The sequence below is a fragment of the Lolium perenne genome, chromosome 7, assembly GCF_019359855.2.
Source record: "Lolium perenne isolate Kyuss_39 chromosome 7, Kyuss_2.0, whole genome shotgun sequence".
Classification (NCBI taxonomy): Eukaryota; Viridiplantae; Streptophyta; class Magnoliopsida; order Poales; family Poaceae; genus Lolium; species Lolium perenne.
Window position 1 is genome coordinate 40,356,004 of NC_067250.2, and position 19,508 is coordinate 40,375,511.

General features: G+C 48.5%; 2 protein-coding genes across 2 annotated transcripts; one reads left to right on the forward strand and one right to left on the reverse strand.

The window, feature by feature from the left end:
* Nucleotides 1-201: 201 nt before the first annotated feature.
* On the forward strand, nucleotides 202-10,218 carry LOC127316102 (uncharacterized). The gene is made up of 6 exons (XM_071823872.1): nucleotides 202-396; nucleotides 5,653-6,107; nucleotides 6,259-6,436; nucleotides 6,697-6,792; nucleotides 8,244-8,300; nucleotides 8,402-10,218. The coding sequence occupies exons 1-4, from the start codon at nucleotides 202-204 to the stop codon at nucleotides 6,700-6,702; spliced, it is 834 nt and encodes a 277-aa protein (XP_071679973.1). The 3' UTR covers nucleotides 6,703-6,792; nucleotides 8,244-8,300; nucleotides 8,402-10,218.
* Nucleotides 10,219-11,602: 1,384 nt separating this feature from the next.
* LOC127313411 (galactoside 2-alpha-L-fucosyltransferase-like) lies at nucleotides 11,603-13,530 on the reverse strand. The gene is made up of 2 exons (XM_051343916.2): nucleotides 13,268-13,530; nucleotides 11,603-13,126 (listed from the first exon to the last, which is right to left on the reverse strand). The coding sequence occupies exons 1-2, from the start codon at nucleotides 13,434-13,436 to the stop codon at nucleotides 11,673-11,675; spliced, it is 1,623 nt and encodes a 540-aa protein (XP_051199876.1). The 5' UTR covers nucleotides 13,437-13,530; the 3' UTR covers nucleotides 11,603-11,672.
* Between the last annotated feature and the right edge of the window lie 5,978 nt (nucleotides 13,531-19,508).

A 19,508-nucleotide genomic window follows, 5' to 3' on the forward strand; every position in this document is an offset into this window, starting at 1 on the left:
TACACATGACAACATAGTGAACACTGAATAGGATTGAAGAAATCAAACTAAGGGAGTAAGGGGAGGCCACGGCAGGAGATTGGAGTTGCAGCCTCACCTTATGCTGCCGCAACTTTCCGCCACGACGCCACACACGCATTGGTGGTCGGGAGATCGGAGCCGCTTCTTGTGCTTCACCAATCACTTGATTCTTTAGCGTTGATGGTTGAGAGAGTGGCAGCCATGATGTCTGATTTGGAGGAAGTAACCAAGATTGAGATTGAGATGGAGAAAGAAGACCTAGAATTGGGGATTTTAGGAAGAGGGAACGAGAGCAACAAGAAGCGCGTCAGCTATACAGCGGACAGGACGCTGTCTACTCTAGTCTGGATCGACAAAATAGCTGGGCTGGTTGAGGTGGGCTACTGATTCTCAAGGCCCATATACCTAGGTAATATTTTTTTGGCATTTCGAAAGATCGGGCCAGGGCCCAGGATAGTCCCCAAATAGGAGGAGTGCTGTACACCGACCTGGTCGGTGTGTACGGGCCACCGCACACCCCATATACCTAGGTAATATTTTTTTGGCATTTTTTTGCTGTTTCTTTTTTGTTAATATTTTTCTTTTTCAGTATCTAACTTTTAAAAAATTTATTTCGGAGAACAAATTTTCAAAATCTGTTCAGATTCGAAATTTTGGAAATTTTAAAAATGTTCAGATTTTGATTTAGTAATTTTTTTCGAAATTTGAACATTTTTCGAATTTGAACATTTTTCCAAATTTGAACGCTTTTATAATTTGAACATTTTTGTATTTAAACATTTTTCAAATTTGAACGGATTTCAAATTTGAACAATTTTTTGTATTTGAACATTTTTCACATTTGAACGGATTTCAGATTTGAACATTTTTTGTATTTAAACGGTTTTCAAATTTGAACGTTTTTAAATTTTGAACAATTTTAAATTTTGAAATTTTTCCGAATTTGAAATATTTTCAAATTTGAACAAAAATAAATATAAAAAAAGAAACAAAACAAAAAAAGAAACAAAACAAAAAAAGAAACAAAAAGGAACAGAAAATAAAAAAGGAAAAGGAAAAGAAAAGAAAAAAGAAAAGAAAAGAAAGAAAGAGAAACAGAAAACAAAAAAAAAGGCGAACTGGGCCGACCAGGCCGGCCCATACCGCGCGTGGGGGGTGTGCGGCGCGCGGTAGGCACCGACCTGGTCGGTGTATATGATTTGCCCCCAAATAGTCCCGCCTGTGCCACTAGGGATGAAAATCTTCTAAGAGCAATTAAGGGTATCTCCAACCGGCTGACCCAAACGGACGCGTTGGACCGTCCGTTTTGGGCCGTTTGGGTGGCCGAGCGGACACCCGGACAGCGGCCCACGTCCGCGTGTCCGTTTGGGTCGCACGCTGCGTCCAACGCGCGGACGCACCGCATATGTAATAAAAAAACATAAATGAAAATGAAAAATAAAAACAACAAAAAATAAATTTAAACTACTGGTTAGTTAAACTTAGCCCTATTTTGGGCAATTTTTACACAAAAGAAAGCCCTATATGGGCTTTAAACTAAAAAAAACCCTAGACAGGGTTTGCGAGCACGGTGGCCGTCGGCAGTACTACCCCCAGTAGTACTCGTCGTCCTCGATGATGACGACGCCCCCCGGCGGCGACGCGCTGTTCCGGCTCGAAACGCCGGAGGGCACCGGGGACTCCGGCCAGGGCGACCACTGCGCCCTTTCCCAGGCGGAGTGCGGGTTCGGCGGGCTCGCCGGCCGCGCAGCCCGTGCCCTCCGCGCGGACTCGCCGGAGCTGCTCCTCCGCTGCGGCTCAGCCTCCGCCTCGTAGCGGAGCGTGGCCGTGCGCTCCTCCTCCGCTGTGGTGCGCGGCCGCGCTCCTCCTCCTCCCGGAGCGCCGCCGACGCGTTGCCTCCTCCGACGGCGCGCCGGCTCGAGGAAGGCCCACGCTCCGCCTCGGGCGTCCTCCCGGGCCTTCTGGCTGCCTCCTCCAGCCGCGGAGGCGCGCGGCGTCTCGGCGAGGTGCGACCATTTGGCCGGCTCGTCGAGATCGCTTCTGCTCGCGGGACACCGCGAGCGCCGCCTGCAGCTCCGGGTCGTCCTCCTCACTTTGGGGGCCGGGGCGGTGCGGGGGCCGGGGCTGCTCGCCGATGTAGAGGCCGCCGGGCGGCGCGCACCCCGCCTTGCGGGTGTGCGCGAGCTGCGCGCGAGGCCGCGCCGTCGCGGAGGTGAAGCACGTGTGCCGGCGCGCATCGTGCTCCACCTCGAACCACAAGTCCCGATTGGGACTTGCGTCGCCGTAAGCGGGGTCCTCTGGAGGTCCGCCGGCCGCGCGGCGGCGCTCCGGGATCTTCGCGACGCGGGCGGCGGAGACCGGGATGGGCGGCACCGGAACCCGATCCGGGCTCGGTGCCGCCGTGGGGAGGTGCACGTCCCCACGGCATTGGGACGCCGGCGTCCTGGAACATCCGCGCCACCGCTACGGTGACGTAGATCCGGTCGCGTCCGGGCGTCGCCGCGGGCCCATGGCGAACGGCGCCGGCGCGATCGGCGGCCGCCGGCCTCGTGGTCGTTGGCGGACGGCTCGAACTCGCGCCGGGACCATGGCGGCGCGGAAGCTTCGAGCTCGCGCGTGCGGCCGGAGTGGAGAGTGGGGACTGGATAGGGACAGTCCCCTTCCCCAGTCCACATTTAATAGGACTGGGGCACCGATAGGTGGGCCAGCCACGCGGACCAGGCGGACACGCGAGGACGCCGCGTGCCATCCGCGGCCACGCAAACCCGGCCCAGATTTGGGCCGGGTTTGCGTCGTTCCGGACTCCGCGGCCGTCCGCTTTTGCGGTACATCCCCGCGTTGGACCGGGATTTTGTCCGACTCGACCCATCCAAACGCGCGGGCGCGAGATGGGTCGCCCCGTTGGAGATGCCCTAAGAGCATCTCCAGCCGCGTCCCCCAAACCGTCCCCCAAACCGCGCCGGATCGAGCGTTTGGGGGACGTGTTTCGTTCGTGCCGCGTTTGGGGGACGTCGCTCCCCAGCCGTGTCCCCCAAACGCCGCCCCCAAACATTTAAAATAATTTTTTTGGCTTTTTTATTTCAATTTCCATAAACTAATACATAATTTGGAACGTGGTTTACACGAAAACATAATTGGGAACGTGGTTTTCCACAAACTAATACATAGTTTGAACCATCGTTGACACAAATATAAAATTTTGCAAAGAAACTAAACCTAACTAGGCCGTGCATCGAAGGTTTCCTGTGTTCGCTGCTAAGAAAGAACACTCGAGGGCACACCCAGTCACCTAAACTGGAAAATCCAGGTGGTGACGGTGCCCTTGTTGGTTCTACCGAGGAAGAACAGACAGAGACCTCCGTGCACGTATTCGCTGCGAAGAAACAACACTCACTCAGTCGTCCTCCTCGTCGGTGCTGTCGTCGTGGGAGTCCCTGTCGACGTGGTAGTCCCGGAGGCAGCGCCTCTCGTCGAAGACCTTGACGCTCATGTCCCTGTTGCCGAAGTAGGAGAACACGAGGATGAAGCCGGCTTCGAGGCTGTGGTGGCGCGCGAACTTCTCCCAGCCGATGTTGAGGTACATCTTGCCGCGCGCGTCGTAGATCGCCTTGACGATCCACCGGCAGTAGCCGCACGAATGCTCCCGCAGATGCATCGTGCGCGGGCGTACGCCGCCGACGTACTCAGCGAAGGAGTCCGGCAGCCTCTGGATGCCGCGCGGGTCGCCCTTGAGGACGTGGACGAACTCGAACAGGACGTCCGGCTCCACGTCCATCTCCGACGATGAAGACGACGGCGTGGGAGGCGACGGCGAGCGTTCAGCTATGCCACGGCCACGACCACGACCACGACCGCGGCCGCGAGGTCGGCCTCCGCCTCTACCAGACATAGCGTCGAGTCTTGTTGAGAGATGGTGGCGGCTAGGGTTTGGGAGAGAGGCGCTAGGGTTTGTGTGTGAGAGGGACGATGAGAGGCGCCCCTTTTTATAGGCCGGAGGGAGGCGGAGGAGCGGTGGCGCTCATTAACGCCGGCACGCAGAGCTAGGCGCCCTCTGCGGGAACTGCACCGTCGCTGCGCGCCAATAACTTCCGTCGCGAGGTAGGCGACGGTTAGGTTTAAATTAATTGTGCCGCTGACGGGTCGGCCCCGCCACTCCCCGCCTCGCTTTTCGTTGTGTCTGGCGTCCCCGGAGCGTCCCCTGTGGGACGGGGACGGGCTCGGGGCGCAGGACACCGTATGGGGGCGCGCCGGACAAAAAAGGGCTTTGGGGGACGCGGCTGGAACGCATTTTCTGTCAGGCGCGCCCCAAATCCCTTTGGGGGACGGTTTGGGGGACGCGACTGGAGATGCTCCCCACTCGTTGGCGCTCCCCACGCCCAAATCCGGCGAAATTTTCGTCCGGATTGGATGAAGATTTGGCGTGGGGAGCGCCGAAGTTCCAGCCGTCCCCCCGGCAGGAAACCCCCAACCTCGACCATTTGACATATTTCAAACAAATTCAACATAAAATTTAACAAGTTCGGCAAACAAGAGGACGAAAATTGCTGAAACAAATTCGGCGATAACAGTACAATGTTTAACAAGTGCTGAAACAAATGAAGCACACAAATTTCACAATTTTTCAAACAAATTAAGACAATTTCACATCTGCTCCTCCTCTTCGTCCGAGTCCATGGCCGGCGAGGCAAATGGACGAACACCTGACGGGCGTGGTCGAGGCAACCCGAGCCGCGAGCGACGATGAGCAAGCAGGCCGGAAAACAGGCCGCCGGAAGAGCAGCCAGATAGGCCGTCGTCCAAACACGGCGGAATATAGGCAGGTGGGGAAGGAGTGGCGGCGCAATCTGGGCAACAAGCCGGCGGGGTGGTTCCGGCGGCGAGAGAGATACGAGGGGTGGGGGAGATTTTGAGCGCCGTGGCGGTGGGGTGCGTGCGTCGAGTCACCGACGTATCGGGCCCTTCCCCGCTTTTCACTCGTCCGAGTCCCCGAGCGCTCGGGGGCCGGGGCGTGGGATCGCCGGATGAATTTAGGCCCAAATCCGGACGAAAACGAGGAACCGGGGGCGCGACTGGGCCGATTTACGCCGTCCGGATGGAAAAAACGCTCGCCGGGGGCCTCCTCGGGGGGACGAGTGGAGATGCTCTAAGAGCATCCCCACTCGTTGGCGCTCCCCACGCCCAAATCCGGCGAATTTTTCGTCCGGATTGGAGGAAGATTTGGCGTGGGGAGGAGTAGTTTCCCAGTCGTGTGCTCCCCAAGCGGCGTTTCTCGGGGAAAAAGAGGATGGCTCGGGGAATCCGGACGAAAGAGGAGACACGTGGGCGTGGGCGGTTGGTTTAGCTTCGTCCGGAGTCCCCGAGCGCGCCCCGGGGGGCCGGGGATGGCGTGGGCTCGCCGGATGGATGAAGGGTCAAATCCGGACGAAAACGAGGAACCGGGGGCGCGACTGGGCCGAATTTCGCCGTCCGGATGGAAAAAACGTCGCTCGGGGACCTCGTCGGGGGGACGAGTGGAGATGCTCTAAGCTCCCAGGGTTGCGAGCCTCTGTCGCTGTTCCAAGCGTCGCTGTCGTTGGTCCCACCCGCGGGCAGCTGTTACCGCTTGGCTTTCCGCCGCTGTCAACGCTTTAGTCGGTTCTTTTGGAGTTCAACATTGGGTTCGCTGCGGAGAGGAACGACCAGCAAAAATACGGCGGAGTTGAGCAACGTCCGCCTGGTTCAGTCTGCCTCTTCCAAGATCGCCCCCCATTCATCGCGGGAGGTGCCAAATCGAGCTCCACCGCCTCCGCCTTTGGTGCCGCCGGGTTCAGTCTGCCTCTTCCAAGTCCGCCCCCATTCAACGCGGGAGGTGCCAAATCGAGCTCCACCGCGTCGGACTTTGGCGCCGACGGCGGCAAGGAGCGGCACAAGGGGAGGCAGCGCAGCGAGGCACTACCTGAGTGCTCCAACGCCGAGGCAACGACCAGCGGCCGCTGGCCGTGCTGCCATTCACCCCGAAGTTGTTCTGTTCCTACTGCGGTTGCCGCATCGACGAGGGGCTCCACCACGCGGGCGTCCGTCGGCACAGCTACCTCCTCTGAATCATGGTTAGTTTTGTCTCGCCCCCCCCCCCCCCCCCCTACTGGTTGCGACCTCTTAGGAGTATGGCGAAGCTATCTCATACAATCGTGATTCTTGTTGATTAGCTACATGAGTGCTTGTTCGCTCAGTTGGATTATTTTGCCATCATCGTTGCAGGTTGAGATGTGCACTTCAAGTGTTTGTTCTAATGCCTGAAGAGAGATTGCGTATAATAAATCAGCGAGCAATACCTAAATACAAGCCAATGGGCATGTTGATAGCCATGTGTACTGGGATCCTTTCGCAGACGTATTTCGTACTCCCTCCATCACCTTCCTCATTATCCAATCTGCCGGTACACCTCCAACGTTCTTCTTTGCTGCTTGTGGGTGTGCTACCTCTGGGAACTGGTTTCACTTGTGATTTTTTGCATTTTCCGTGTTCAGATATATAATTTTGAGTTAGCAAATTTACAATCTGCCTGATTTTTTTATGTGCTCTGATTTTTGTATGAGTGCATGGAAAAACAATCCTTGTTTATAAAAAGCTGATTCTTCTCACTATTTTAGCCAACAAATTTATCATATAACTTTGGTATCCTTTGCTACAATTCAGGTCTAGAACAGATTGTGCCTCCCATTTCCATAAGATCGTTGTAAATAGATACGATTGGAGGATAATATGTAGATGGAAATGGCTCCAACATCATAGGTATACATGAATATTTTCAACCCTGCCCCTTTTTCCTTTCAGCAGGTTCTCAAGTGAATTGCTTGTGATGCTAACATGGTACAAATCTTTAATTTTCAAAGATTCTTATTTGGGTAGAACAAGTAGTATATTTCTTTTTCTTTTCTGTTAATGTTACGATGAATTCCTGTCATTTGTCTCACGATTCATTTCCTTCACGTGCCTTAGTGCCTTCGAAGAATTTATCTTTCGCTTGCTCGCAAAAAAGGTTATCTATTATGTAGTCTTGGACAAAATACATCAATTTTCTCTAGTTGTGCAAATGTAATATATGACTGATTCATAAAGGACGTACCAGTGCTGAGAGCTCCCGCACTGTGCGGGGTCTGGGGAAGGTGTTAGTGGCAAGCCTTACCCTCACGAAGTGCAATGTGAGGAGACCGTGACTCGAACCTGGGACCTCTCGGTCACAGGCGGTGAGGCTCTACCGCTGCACCAGGCCCGCCCTTCAATATATGACTGATTCATACTGAAGACAAAACATTTTAGAAACATGTAGTAACACTCGGGTTCTATCTATTTCTTAGATGAGTTTTCTTTCTTGTATCAGGTCCCAATGATAGCAGTTCATGAAAATCTTAGATTGCGTGAACCAGCGTCATTTTATCACGGAAAATAAACAAAAAAAATATAAACTACCAGTGCAACAAGCCAAATTATTAATGCCGAGTTGCTAGAGGAAGGAGGGAAGAGCAATTGTCACGTATTTTTTACCACTGTGCTCGAATAACGTCTGACGAGTGACGAACCAGTGTTCTTGCAGGCCATCGGAAACCTACTGGCTTGCAAATCGGGTGCTTATCATTTTTTAGGGGATTGAATATTCATTGGGCTAGAGGGGAGGGAATGTTTGAGAATCTTGTGATCTTGCAGTATTGAAATTTCATGCTCTTTTTTTGCTGGTTTGATCAGAACACGCATTACGGTGGAATGGACATTGATTTGAGCAAATTCCACTTGGTTCTGCTTGAGCCCCCACAATGTTGGGATGATGTGTTGTACTGGAATATGGTGTTCGTGTGTATGGAAATGCGTTTCTATTTGGTACTGCTTAATCCCCAACAATTTGGGATGATGTGTTGTACTGGAATATGTTGTTCGTGTGTATGGAAATGCGGCAGCCTCAAGCATCCGTAATTGCTCTCGCTTGAACTGATGTAGAATATTAGGCAAATTTAAGTGAAAATAATTGTCATTAAGTACATATGTTTTTATTTTGCCATTCTTTTTTTGTGAATATTTACTCTTAATTTGGAAGCACAAGATAACTAAGTTGCGTCATAAAGCAATACTGGATACACTACACTCCTTAACCAACTTTGATCAGCAGCAAATTGTGTGGTGTATGTTATGTTTTCTGTCATTTGGGGGGTCATTTCCTCCTTTCATGTGTTATTTGTTTTCTTACCCAGTTGCAGGTCTGGTGGCATTGTGGTTGTTGGTGATGGAATGATTCCAGGCCGCTTGAGGTATCATGCACACGAATCAAATGATGTTCTCATTCCTTGCTTCGTATTTTCCAGTTCCTCTATGTTGCTTTTCATTTGTTCGCCCTCCAATTCTTGGCTAGGTTCTTGCCCTCATGTCTACAGCATCGTCTTCTGTGCTGTCGTTGCCTACGTCTCCTACTAGGTTAATCCTCTTACAACATGAGTTTCTAGCTCCAATTTGTTAAAAAGGTAAGATGCACATTCACTCATCCATAGGTCCAATGAATAAATCATTGAACTGTATGGCTTCAGTTTTCCATTTTGTGTGAAATAAAAACAACTATGTCATCGGATCATTTTTTTTCTTACGTGACCGCTCTTTGGTTATTTCACGGTCATATTGTTGGTTTATTCTAAAAAATTTGTGTTCTAGATCATTGATCTGTTGGGTCTTAGTGAGTTGCCACACACCATTGGTGTTCTAAGTTAGATTTTTGCTCCAGTATAGTAATTGCATTGTGTCTCCTAGAAGTATAAACGGCTGACAAAACAGAGGTCCTGCTAAAATGATGCTCCCTCCGTTCCATATTATAAGATGTTATTATAGGACGGAGGGAGTAGAATAGAAGGTTTCTTGATGATGTAAGCACTTGATTACTTTTTTGAAGCTTTGTTCGAATGTTGAGATGGATGGTTAGTGCTGACAACAATAGTTTAGAACTTTTTGTACCGCCTATATGTTTCAGCATGGTCAAATAGTTCATTTTGTCTAAAATGATTCCATCATCATCCCTCACGATGAGTTAAGCTAGATAGCATTTTAATGTTGATGATTCTCTTGACGATTAAGTTTTGTGTAGCAAATGCAAAGATTGGACGTTTTTGTTTATCTAGATGGCTAGACCTACTGCTATATACTAGCTTATGTTAATATTTGAGGCCACAATGACTGCATTTCCTGTTGCGGGAGTTAACTTATGTGAAATTAATCTCAGATGTTTCTTGACATGTGTTTTGACCATATGCAACGTTGCTCAGCGCTTCCACAAATTATATTTTTCTTGTGCTCAGTATCTGTCCATGTTTAAGTCATCTATCTATTGCTATGTATTTGTACTAAACTACTAAGTTCAATGTTGTTCAAGGAATTTAAATATCTGATGAGCTTCACAGGCTTCAAATCCTTGCATTTTGCTATTGGTTTTTCCACTGCTCAACGGGTTGTTTTCTGGTTCGCCGTGTGATTCGTGCACTGTTGACAGTCATGTCTATGTGAAAAGGGCGCAACTGACATTGCTGGTCTGAGGCATACATGCCATAGCCATTAGGATGGTGACATGGATACTTTTGCGATATTCAGTTAAGCCTGCTTTTCTGGGATTTAAAAGCTCTATGTTATTCTAGATTATGCATTGGTTTATTTTGTAGCTTCTTTGTAGCTTCTAGAGTTTTCTGGTGTTCCCTAGGATAGACTTGACAGTAGTTTCATTGGTTTATTTTGTATGCATGGTTTCTAAGCAGTGAAAGAGCCCCACCAAAGAATATTAACTCGAAAGAAAAAAAAAATTGAGAATTTACAGCAGGAGAGTTTCCTACTGTGTACTTTATTATCAAAAAATTATTACATAAAGAGGCCTATGTACAAGGTCCACCAACGTGGAACCCAAAAATTCCTAACCTAATAGATAGGGAAACAACTTTGTGTCAACATTTATCGACTTACAAGATAGAAAAGGGAGAGTTGCTACAAAAATATATGGGCGATCAGGTCCTTGCGTGGTGATTGGACGTTTTCTTTGACTCTGCAGCCAATGATGGTCAGGTCTTGGGAAAATTATCTCTAGATATTAGTATAACTCTAGATATTGCTGCCTATGAAAAAAAAATGTTGCTTCTGCACATGATTTGAGCCCACAGGGTTAGGTGTACTATTTTCAGTACTTTGAAGTTATGTTTATTAAAAATACTCCCTCCATCTCAAAATAAATTGCTTAACTTTCTGTAGATACGGATGTCTATAACTAAAATGTGTCTATATAATTCCATATATAGACTAAGTTGTGCAAGTTATTTTGGGACGGAGGTAGTAGTTTGTTTGTCCATAGATTTGAGCTATTTTTCACATCATGGACTATTGTTTAACCTTTAAGCATTGTACCATACACTTACCATGTGTACTACTGCAATACGAGGGTATTCAAAGACATAATTGACACCGTTATGTATAATATGTTGTTAGATAAAAGAATAGCCACTCCAAATAATTAAACGTTGGTACCAGAGAACGGCGCAGCAAAAAGCGCTGGGTCCATCTAGTACGGTATGGAAACGGACCGATGTAGATATCTTCCGCAACCAAGACACCCCTTGAATCATAAAAAAAAACAAGCATTCAAGCAAATCAACAAACTCGTGCCCTAGTGACTAGTAAAGAAGGCGCGACCATGGCTGCGATGATGAAATATTGCCGTACACAGTTACACACATGGATGACATGCTTTATCTCATGAGCTTAATTATTTGCGTGGCATGCATAGCCGCCAAAATTATGTCCTTGTCTCATCGAGCCTTATTCACACCACAGTAAAAGCTCCAAACAAGTTGGTCTGAAATTTGATGACAGTTCTTTCACAAAGATGACCCGGCAATAACTCATGATTTCGCACGATGATCTTTTTCTCAAATATTTCACCGATCTATTAATAATTATGAATATCTGTACAAAGAGTATTAAAAGTAATAACATTTATAAATAGCTTATTGGACCATCTAGGGCGACTACAATCACTTGAACGAGCTAAAGGCGCGTCGGCGCTCCATCCTCGCCCCTTTACCACTGGAGCCGGGCAAAGATTGGCGTAGTAAAATTTATCATAGTAGACACACGGAAACTCGTCGTGCTAAGACCCCAAAAGAATAGTGCGCCAGAGCGGCAACTAAGGTTAATGTTGATAACTGTAGATCGAAAGAGACTAACTTGAAACGACACCAACGAACATGACAACTTCCCAATAAATCCGCCAGACACACGAGTTAGTGCGCCCTCCGCCGGCGTTAGGTGCACCACCGAAGCAAGGATAGAGCCGGAAGGACCTTATTTTTTATTTTAAGATGTTGCCACCGCCGCACCATCCTAAAGAAGGGACATAAAAAATCTAAAACATAAAAAGGTGAAGATGATATCACTTGATGAATAAGCTAATTGTCTGTCCAATGAGAATTAGGCACACACAGAAAATTACTGAGTATCGTCCTTGTGTATCTTTTCACATAACACCGACTTGTCGTCTCTCAAATCGCTCGTTCGAAACCATAAGAATTGATGAACATCATCAGCCTTTATCTTTTGCAAATGTATCGTTACAAAAATTTGATTTCCGCGAAGGCAGCAAGAGTGTAGAAATGGAGATACTATGCAGTACGAGGAACAAGTTTCAACCCCCAGCTCACGTCTTTGCAATGCTGGACATGCGGCACAATCTTCCCGGTGTCTGCACCCTGCTTGGTCCTGCAGTCGTAGAAGGGCGGCGAGTGGAAACATGGCTCCATGGACAGGTCACGGACGCACGGCGGGTCCGGCACCATGGAGGCGTTCTCCGGCCTGTACATCACCCACGGCGTCAGGCCGCCGAGGCCCTGCGCCACGTACCCGAACGTCGACCAGCCGCTGGTCACCACCACGTCGGTGAGGCTCAGCAGGTATATCTCCGCCCACGCCTTGGCGTCGTGCGACTTGGTGCCGAACTGCTGGTACTCCTCGTGGCTTGGCTGGTGCACGCCCACCGCCTCCCCGTTCGCCGTCGCGTGCTCCCAGTACATGCTCTTGATCTTGTCGTAGTACCAGGCCTTGAGGGATGTGACGAGCACGGCTGTGGACGTCCCGGCTGGCGTTGACGGAACGGCGGATGGCTCGATTCCCGCGGCGAGCACCTCCGGCAGGAGGCTCTCACTCTGCGTGCACGTGGTGATCTGCTCGAGGACCTCCGGAGATTCCGAGCCGTCGAACACGCGAATCTGGATGCCGATTCGCTGGTGCGCCGCCGCGAGGTACGCGTCGTGGTACCGCGTGACGAGGCCCCAGACGTGGTTGTTCGGGTGGAACAGGTACCGGCCGAGGTGGTGGAACACGGTGTCCGGCTCCGGGAAGAGCATGTCGAGCTCCTGCTGGAAGCCTGTGGTCAGGAACAGTCCCGGCACGATGTAGCTGTCCGTCCTCATCACCAGCCACCGTATGTCCCGGAGAACCCTCTGGTCCTCGTCGCAGAAGAACATCTTGTCTTCATCCGTGAGGTGGTTGTCGAGATGGACATACGCGAATGCCGGCAGTTGCTGCGTTGTGGTCGACGCGGCACTGCTCAGCTTCCTCTTCAGCATGTTGCCATAGCTCTCGGGGGTGTCGATGCTGAAGTTGGTGTAGCTCGTCAGCGGGAAGTCCGGCGGCAGCAGCCACGTCGTGCCGGGGAATGGCTCGCAGAACAGCTCGCCCATCTCGTTGCTGGGGTCGATGAGGAGCACGCGGTCGGTGAGCACCGCGTACAGGAACGCCGCGGCGGCGGCCAGGATCCGGTTCCCGACGCCGCGGTATGATATTGAGACCAGGTACTTGCAGTCCGGCGACCCGGTGCCGCCGTCGCGGCTATTCCCAGATCGGAGCTGCTCAGCGGCGTCGCTGTAGGAGGCGGTGCCCGGGCCGCATCGTCGTTGCAGAGCCTCGTGCTGCCGCAGCTTGGAGGCGAGGTAAGGGGACGGTTGCCTGCCGGCCTTCCGGCGGTACATGGCGGACTGGTACCTGCTGTGGCAGGACCGCTCGTCGACGCCGTCGGCCAGGAGGCCGCCGAGAAGCCTGTCGTGTCCTGTCGCTGATCCTGCCATACAGAACAGATTAAGAGACATCGTCAGGCGAAATCGTATTGTGATAAACTGCATTCATGCCTTGAATCCTGATTGCATATGTGCACTGACGAGAGACATGAATCATAAGTTACGAGTTACGACAGCTAGCCTACCTAGGCGCAAGGCTTTTGCGGCGCCGATCCAGACCGGCGGCGCGCTGGTGCTTGCGCGGAAGAGGAAGACCATCGGCGGCACGGTGACAACGACGGCTAGAAGCACGGCGTTGACTGCGCAGCGCCATTGACTGTACCTGCGGTCGGGCCTTTTCAACCGTGACGCCATGAACGCCGACGCGGCCTACTCGGCGTTCAACCAGTAGCCCGCGGCAGACCTCTGCCTCTGCTCCCTCAGTGACGCAGTGGAGCCAATGCTGTCCGTCTCACCGTCCAGTTGCAGACTCGTAGTGGACTTCGCTCAAATGTTTATTCACCGATTCACTCGCTGTGCGTGCCTGTATTTTCTTTTTAAACAGCCTGACTTCGAATTACGAAGCCATCAACTGGTTAAAAATTATAACGTACATATACGCTGGGATGCTAGCTTTACACATCAAGAACAAGGCAGCAGACGATCACAAAGGGAGGGGATACAAGAAAAACTAAAGGAAGAACTACACTAAGTCCGTGTTTGTTTAGGTTGCAGTTGAATGAGAAATAGCTAGAGCTAGTAGAGTTTGAGAAGCAGCTAGAGCTGGACAACTAACTGGTGAAAGGTAAAAATGTTGGTTGGCAACCTGCTTGTAGAAATACCCTATATGCTGAAGATGCGGAGATGTGTTGGGACGACGGACAGAGAGGAATTGGGAGGGGGGCGGAGAGGCGTGGGATGGATTCTCGGCGAGCGCAAGTGGAGAGGCTGGCGGTGGGGGAATTCCTAGCCGACTTTCCCATGTGTGCAATAACTCGGGAGGTCAACGGAAATGCGGAACGGGTGGGGATTTAAGGCTAATTTTTGAAGGGGTTTCTTTTCAGTGGCATATGGGCGCAAATAACTAGAACTTCAGGGCCACTGCCATGTACCGATTTGGTTTCTAAGTTTTAAGCCACGAGAAGCTGCAGGACATACCTGGAGACATGCTTTCCGGCTTCACATGTAAATATGTGAAGCGCGTAAAGAAGCCCACACCTAAAAGTTAGGTATTTGGTTAGGCTTATGCTTCTAAGACCCCAAAAGCAGTAGAAGCTGCAGCCCAGCCTAAATAAAAATGGCCTAAAGGGGATTGTGTAAGGGTACATTGCCCCTAACTGTATTTTTGGTAATTAATGATAATTTTCTATGGACTAATGTTTTTATTGTGTTTATATGAAGGAATATTCCATAGGTATTGCTTTTATATCATGTGTTTTATTCAAGTGTGGATGCCATGAAGATAGATATAGACACCTTTGGTATTGGCATCAAGATCATCCATTTGTAGAGATACAAGGTTGACCAAGACTAAGAGTGAAGATTGAATTCAAGTTGGTAAACACATAAAGCATAAAGAGTGTACCACTTTGGATCATATGATCTTGTGGTATGGTAAACCTTGTCATTTATACTTCATGAGCTAACCAACTACATATGTGCATTTGTGTTGTCTATGTGGGTTAGGTATCTTGCCATGGACATGCATCAAGAGTATGATCTCATATAGCCCATGTGACGATGGCATCAAGTATGGATGTCATCAAGGTTGAGAAGGGCAAGTTCTACATGTGCATATCGAGAAGATCATGCTTGAAGCTTGTCGTCCATTTGGTTATAATGGACTTGTGAAGATGTGTCCCAATGGAGCTTTCCCATACTGGTGTATGGGGAGAAATTCCGAGTCTTCACGAAGCAACAACCATCAAGTGAGGCATTCCGGCTTGAGTGGAACTTGAAGCGTTGTCATCAAGATCAAGGGAGATGAGCAAGGTAAAGGTATGACCTTGCTAGCTTTTCCTTTACCGGTATCAAGGTGGTTATTGGGAGACCGGGTTATAGGATAGATAGCCGCACTATCAAGAGGGGCTTTCGGTCGGGTAACTTGATCGCATCGTCTTAGGGAGCTCAATCCTTTGCATCCCTATATTTTGTTGCTTCTTGGTGTTTCTCGGTGTGAGGTTCTTGAGCTTGTTTTTAGCCTAAATTCATCGAAAATGGAATCTGTATGCATCTTCTATTGCGTTTTCGAGTTTGGGCGTCTTTACCGTTTCTTGATGTTGGGTGGCTTTCTCTCTAAAATCATCTAAAAATCTTCTGTGAGGAGTCTTCATATTTCCAAAAAAATTAGTTTCATCTCAATCGGAGTTCGAGAACTATACGTGAGAAGAGTTTTTAGTTCTCAAAGTAAAATGGTCATTTGAGCAGAATTGTGCAACACCGCATAGGGCCCGGCATGTCGAGTGCTGCTGTCGGGTTAGCCGACATATGGCCCAGTCCACCGGGTGTGGCACCAAGCATCCCAGCCTCCTGATCAGCCCGGCCTGTCGGGTGTTGCTGTCGGCCAGCCCGGCCCCTGGCCCGGCCTGCCGGGTGTGGTGTCGGGAGGCCCTACCGAGCTGTATGCCGGGTTGCTCGAATCTGCCTCAAACGACTAGTTTTTCTCCTTTTATTATATATTCCTTCTTCGTCCTTAAGGAGGTAAGGTCAACCATTCTATTTTCTGTCTCTCTCCTACTCCCTTGTTGAACCTCAAAAGCTTGCTTCCTCCCATGATAGTTGCATACTCTTGAGGGATTTGAAAGAGGAGTTCTAGATCTACGACTCCACCAATCCGTTCCTCCTCTTTGTGAGGGTAACTCTTGGGATCTACATCTTGGAGTCATTTGTTGATTTCCTCTATTGTTCTTCGTCTCTAATTCCTCTCTAGCACTTGTTGCTTTGGTGGGATCTGAGTGTGAGGGATTTGAACACCTTTGGTGTTCTTGCTTTTGCATCTTTGCGTAAGTGTTGAGCTCTCCATTACGATTTGTTCGAGTGAGAGACCATGAGCTTGTTACTCTTGGAGGGGTTACATTCTAGTTGGCTTGGCGGTTGGTGCTCCGGTGACCTCTTCGTGGAAGATTGTGAAGAGGCATGGGCTTCTCCTTCGTGGAGGTTGTGAAGTGGTTGTGGACCTTGCCATCTCCGGAGTGGAGGAAAAGCTAGAAATAAGGGAAAGACCTTTGGCCTTCGTTGCATTGTCTTGGAGAACAAGGTGAGCTTTCGTGGCGTTCGGGAGACCTTCGTGGTAGCCCGCATCTCTCCAACGTAACGTACCTCACCTTGTGTGAGGGAACACAGGAATACATCTTCGTCTGCGTCTGCCTTGGTTATCTCTATACCCGAGTTTACTTTCCTTGTGATAGCCATCATGCTTGAAGTACTTATATATATATATATATATATATATATATATATATATATAGGTAAATTAACTGGTGCTCCATGATGCCCGGGCACCATACGTAGATACGCGTATTTTTGCTTTGTAATACACATATCTGAGGTATGTGTAACTTGCATGTGTGCATGTGTGTATGTTAAGTATGTAAATGTTATCACTTGCATACCTAAGGTGTACGTACACTGATACGTGTATATATATGTTATGTATGTGTAACTTGCATGTGTGTATGTTAAGTATGTAAATGTTAGGTATGTGTAACTTGTATGTGTATATGCTAGGTATGTAAACCTTAGGTATGTGTAATTTAGACCCGTACACTCCAGGTATGTACGAAATACACGTTTGGTGTCCGGGCACCATGGTGCTCCAGTTAATTTACCTATATATATATAATATATATATATATATATATATATATATATATATATATATATATATATATATATATATATATATATCGTGTGCCTATTTCTAATTCCGCATTCTTACAAGCCAAATCCGTAATATTTTTTAAAATGCCATCCCCTCAAATTGCTTGATCCAACTGAAGACACACCATTTTCTGTTGCACAGAAGCATCATCGAATTTGTCTTCATCAACAGACCTCCACCACACCAACACAACCACCCACAGGGATCTACATCGGACATGCAACATAGCAGAACCGGGGACTCCAAAAAAAAGGAAATTCAAATGATGCGTTCAAGAAGAAAAACGGCACCCATGAGCGTCATGGTAGCCAGTAGAGTCCAAGGACCTACAAAGCTTTCACCATATTTCAATCTCCAACCAAAGAACTCGACCTAGTCACTGTTCAAACAACCCATGTCAATCAACGACATGAAGAACAAAAGATTGGTGTCTCCTAAGGTCCACATCACCCTCAAAACCCCCCTAGGCTGCGAGGAAAACACCAAATCTAGAAGAACAACCATGTAAAGGAAACCAAGATGACATTGCAAGGGGATAGTGACGATGGAGAGGTCATGGAGATTCCGAAAACACTGCAACAAATCACATCCACGAGCGCAATGGGAGGACAGATTCCAGCAGGGGTGAATCCTGCAGACAGGTAGGAGGCTCCACAGTGACGCCTTCGGGAAGGGAAACGGCACCCATATGTGTCGTCGTCACCGGAATTAGCCACAACCACGCAAGGGGAGGAAGATCCGAACATACGTAATCTAGAATACACCATACCCAACACGACAAACATTATAACCCTAATCATCATGAATCAAGAACAAGCATCACGTAGGGTTTTCCCTCTAGGATCTAAAGCTGGGTAAATCGCGTCTCTCGTGTTGTGTTGTTTGTATGCCGACGAATCCATATGTACATCTTCTTCCCTAAACCCAAATCTGTAACTTATGAGTATTGCCTTTGTACCCCACGTCACTCATACCATATGTATCAGTAGTGTGATAGACAAATCTGTTTGATGAACGAGCAATCCGTTGAAACATAAGAAACATGTGGAGGTAAATTTTGCCTCAAAAAATACATTCTATGTGACTACTCCTACTGGTAAGATAAATAAATAATACTTTCCGCACTCATTTATCGCCCAATGAATCGGCAGATTTTTCTATTAATCGCTAATCGCCAGGCAACCGAGTTGACACCGATAATAGGTTTCCACTGTTGGAGATATGACCAAGAGGCAATAATAAAGTGGTTATTATTATATCTTTGTGTTTATGATAAATGTTTGCATTCCATGCTATAATTGTATTACCAGGAAACATTAATACTTATGTGTTTTGTAAACATAAAAGAGTCCCTAGTAAGCCTGTTTTTAAACTAGCTTATTGATTAATAGATGATCATGGTTTCATGATCATGAACATTGGATGTTGATAATAACAAGATCATATCATTAGGAGAATGATGTGATGGACACACACTCATAGTAAGAATAGCATAAGATCAAGTCATTAAGTTCGTCTTGCTATAAGCTTTCGATACATAGTAACCTAATCCTTCGACTATGAGATTGTGTAAATCACTTGAACCAGATGGATGCTTTGATTACCTCAAACACCACTTCGTAAATGGGTGGTTATAAAGATGGGATTGAGTATTATGAAAGTATGAGTTGAAGAGCATGAATCAAGAGTGGGATTTGTCAATCTTGATGATGGATAGATATACTCTAGGCCCTCTCGGTGGAATGTCATCTAATTAGCTTGCAAGCATGTTACTAGGTCACAAGGGATGACATATCACGGTACGAGTAAAGAGTAATTATCGATAAGGAGGTTGAACTAGGTATAGAGATACTGATGATCGAACCTCGGATAAGTAAAGTATCGCGCGACAAAGGGAATCAGTATCGTATGTTAATGGTTCATTCGATCATGAAGTCATCGTTCATTATGTGGGATCCATTATGGATCTCCAGGTCCCGCTATTGGTTATTGATCGGAGAGGTGTCTCGATCATGTCTACATAATTCACGAACCATAGGGTGACACGCTTAAGGATTGATGTTGTATAGTAGATATCGAATATGAGATGGAGACCGAATATTGTTCGGAGTCTCGGATGGGATTCAGGACATCACGAGGAGGTCCGGAATGGTATGGAGAACAAGATTCATATAAGGCAAGTTATTTTTTGCGGTTCAGAAAAGTTCGCGAGGATGGATTCCAAAGGGGAGACGGAGAAGAGCCAGGAGGCGGCCACACAACCCCTAGGCATGGGCCCCCTGGCCGCGCCTAGGCATGGTGTGCCCCCCCCGGGACGCCTACCCTAGATGGGTTTTGGGAAACCCTAGTTGAACCCCCCACTATATAAAGAGGGGTGGGGTGGTCGGCTAGCCCTTCCCTACGCAACCCTAATTTGCCATCTCTCCTCCCTCCCAGTTTCTCCTGCTTCGTCTTAGGCGAATCCCTGCAGGAATTCTCCTCCACCACCACCACCACGCCGTCGTGCTGTTGGGATTCCGAGGGGATCTACTCCTCCGTTGCCCGCTGGAACGGGGGAAGAAAGGACT